At 38.5% G+C, this 3855-nt stretch overlaps 1 protein-coding gene across 1 annotated transcript in view; it reads right to left on the bottom strand.

The window, feature by feature from the left end:
- Positions 1-3855, bottom strand: part of KMT2C (lysine methyltransferase 2C) — a 205659-nt gene that overhangs the window by 49602 nt on the left and 152202 nt on the right. Inside the window, exons 27-28 of the mRNA XM_025039018.1 lie at positions 3669-3849; positions 1373-1482 (exon numbers count right to left, since the gene is read on the bottom strand). Of these exons, the coding sequence (XP_024894786.1) occupies positions 1373-1482; positions 3669-3849 (291 nt within the window). The remainder of the gene's footprint in view (positions 1-1372; positions 1483-3668; positions 3850-3855) is intronic.

Raw genomic sequence — 3855 nt, 5'->3', positions numbered from 1 at the left:
AGGAGCAAGGCAAAAAAATTAAAAGGTGGATTCTGAACGCTCGCGTGAAAGGCATGACACATTTACCCGCGTTAACACACGATTAAGACGGAGCAATGAAAAGACTGGCTGCGAACTAACCAGGATTCTTCCACAAATCTGGAGAGTCAATCAGTAAAATGCAGGCACAATGTATTTATAAAACTAGGTGCCACTTCAAAGCTATGTTTTAATAAAATAAATGCATTTTCTGAGGAACAGAAGAACACTTCTGGCTCTAAAGTGCTGATTTCCACAAAAATACGCATCACATTACTCAGACGGAACCTAAGAGAATATTCAGTGTAAAACATTCGATACATGAATAGTTGCTTTAACTTGGAAAACAGTTGTTTCAAACGCGTAGTTCAACTAACATATGCAGCACGTGAAACAGTAGGGATAAGTTTCACAAGAATTAATGAAAAGCTCTACAATTCTTAGTGTTTAGTAAACATTACCTTTGAGAATGATTTCAACCATAGATCATATTTTGAAATATTCTGTAGTGTCAAAACAAGATGTAGATCATGTTTATGACATAATGTGCTTCATCTCATAGAAACTTCTTTTTTTTTTTTAAACAAGAGCCATATAAAAGTGGTCTGTAATCTAATCCCTTTACCATGCTTTCTCCATATTACTACTACTTAAAAGTAAAATTTAGCCTGTTCATATTTGATTTTGTATCAGGAGCTAACATTCAGGTAAAATTATAAATTATATGTTAACAAGAATAAAACCATTCATTAAATTAAAAAAAAAAGCTACTAAAAGTTGTCCAAAGCACAGTACAGCTGTACCACGCGTTAGCTGCAGACACAAAGGGAAAAGCAAAGTATGGATTAGTGACAAATTAGCACTATAACAAATACGCATGCACCTACAGGCTGTTTCAGCCGACATCACTATAAGAAAGACTACTCTAGTCAGCCGTCAACCATCGCTCAGTGTCTTACCAAATGGAAAAGACGAGCTCTCAACCTGGAAAGTGCATAAATCAAGACCTACAAGACCCAAACCAAATAAAACGGATGATTACCACAGGAGCGTGACGCGAGGGACAAGGCAGACAAAGGCGGGAGCACGACACGGCCAGACTTTAAGGCCGTGAGCCTTAAAATCTGATGCCATCAGAAAGACAACAGAAAATAACTACTTGCTATTCCCTCCCTTCCCAAGCAGAAGAGTCGAGGGAGATCACATTAAACGATAAGTTCTTTCATATTGACCAAAAAAAAAAAAAAAAAATTTTTTTTTTCTAGTTTCAGAGTTAAAAATAAACTTGTTTCATACACATATACCTTTCGCTCATATCATACATAAATCAGACACTGGGCAAACCGCATGCACATATACCTGAGTGATCCACTGATTTTGCAAGGTCATCTGAAATTATTCCAAGAATGTCATCATCCGTGTTTAAGACTTCGGAAATATCGGCTAAAGGGTCATCGGCAGTACCTAAACACAGGAAGCGTGTTATTAAAGTCTCAATATTTTCCTAAATTCTAAAACACCCTTGCTCATTCAACCATTCACCACCTATCTCGAACACAGCAGATGATGACGTAAGTGCTAGAATCATAAAAAATGAAGATGATTACTTCTAAAGTGGAGGATTTTTCATAGAAAAGGCACTCCAATGTTTTGAATAACAAAACATTAAAAATTAAGACTTTTTGTTTTGTGACTAATTTATACTAACAACAAAAAAGAATTTAAAATAAAGACCCACAGGCAATAAAAGTGAAATAAAATTCTATGAGAAAGCAAGCAAAAAATTTCATTAAGAAGGTAGCATCTCTAAAAGTGACATCTGCAAAATAAAACACAGAAGGCAAAATATGAAATTCAAGCCCATTATTTAGAAATTCCTTGTAAAGTACAAACCAAACACCATCTAGTTCCGGCCCACTTCAGCTTCACCTTACTACTGGCTACTCACTCACGTATTTGAAAAGTATCTGAGCACCCCCAGAACCAGGTCCACGGATTATGTCAGTAGACACTGTTCCAGACACTGGGGTTGCAGAAGTGCCTAAAGCCAAGCAGACGCCCTCACAGAGCTTATGTTCTCAGAAGGGTCAGACAGGGGTGAACAATGACATTAGCACACGCGCTGCAAAGGTTTTAAAAAACAAAGGAAGAGGATTAAGACATGGGGCTGTGGTCAGGGAAGGCCTTTCGAAAGGACATGCGTGACCATGTGTGACTCTAAATGACATCTGGGAGATGTGAAGATGGGGGACAGAGTGGCTGTAGCACCACAGACAACGCAGGCAGGAGGTGTCGAGTCACAGGCCGTGAAGACGCAGCTTTACTCTGAGGTATGAAGCGTAATGGAAAGTTGAGGGCTAGGGGATGATATGATTGACGCACAAAGGCTGCACACTGGGTGCCGGGTGGGGGTGGGGAAGGCAGGCAACAGCTGGAGTCTGGGGACCGGTCAGCAGGGGGTGGTGACAGCCTGCAGTATCGTGGGAGGGAGATCATGGGACATATTCTGAAGGCAGAGACAAATGTGTGGATATATTAAAAATTCAAGGAAGACTCCAAGGGTTTCTGGACTAATCAAGTAGAAAACTATTTAGGCTGGCTTTAGTAATGTATCAGTCATTTAAGAAACATATGATTTAGAAAATCCATTTCAACTGTATTTTTACTTTAAAAAAAAAAGGGAAGGTGGACATGAAATTAACACTCCCAATCTTGGCTTAATCTTGCCGTGAAACACTAACGATCTTGTCCCATTGAACATACACGTCTCAAACAGAATTCACACATACATAAGAATGTTATAACTTCTCAAAGGGAAAGCAAATGTAAACTTTGTATGCCCAAATATTCACAAAGTTTTTAGGGAAATAAAATTATTTCAGTAATGTGTTCTCCAGACCACAGTACACTTGAAAGAAAAAATTCTGGATAATTCTTTCAGGGGGGTCATCCTCACAGACGACAGTAAGACTGAATGTGAGCACGCGTACAAGAGGGGGTAAGACTGTTTCTAATTCTTTCAAAAGTAAAAATAAAAAAATAAAAGCCTATATTTCAATCCAGGATAATGCCAAGTTAATAAAGCCATAACTACTTAATGTATCGAGTCATCGTTAAGTGGAAGATTGTCTTAAAATTATTTTCTAAATTGAGTTTATAAAATTAATTGAGCAAGAAACATAATGGCAAAAAAGAAAGCCTGTCAGAAGAACATTAACTTATAATTATTAGTAAGACAAAAACCTAGGAGTCAGGAAAAAAGGTGACAACCTTCTATACCCAACCGGTTACATTCCCAGCGCTGGCGATGATAGCGCCACCTTATACCCACATTAAGCTCTCATATCTCTCTAATTCTAAACGGTCCCTACCCATGTTCACTTAATCTAGAGCACTGTTCCTCAATCGGGGCAAATATGTTAAGTCCTTACCTGCTCTCATCCAGATCAATATGTTGCTTAACTCTTGACATTTGCGGCAGTTATACAGATAAATTTATTTGCCAAATCTTAGAGACCTGTCCACTTAAACATAGTTGCATTTACACTTCAATAAAGTTGATTTTAAAACTGCCTATGAAGCTGACCTAAAGCGTATCAAAGGTTTTACTGAAAGGCAGATGAATGTAACGTGATAAGGATGGCACGTACCATGAGCTCCAGGCTTTGCTGGGGTTGAAGATGAACTCAGGAGAGGGTCGAAGGAAGGATCCAAGAAACTGGCGTTCATGTTTGTTTTGTATGAGAGCGAAGCTGCGTCTTCCGATAGATGATCTACACTTAGCTTGTTTTGTCTGCTTGTATCTAGAAGATCTTTTCCAAAGAAAGCTTCCTAGGG

The sequence above is a fragment of the Pteropus alecto genome, unplaced genomic scaffold (assembly GCF_000325575.1).
Source record: "Pteropus alecto unplaced genomic scaffold, ASM32557v1 scaffold48, whole genome shotgun sequence".
Taxonomy (NCBI): domain Eukaryota; kingdom Metazoa; phylum Chordata; class Mammalia; order Chiroptera; family Pteropodidae; genus Pteropus; species Pteropus alecto.
The sequence above is the reverse complement of the archived record's forward strand: the minus strand, read 5'-3'. Positions and strand labels throughout refer to the sequence as shown.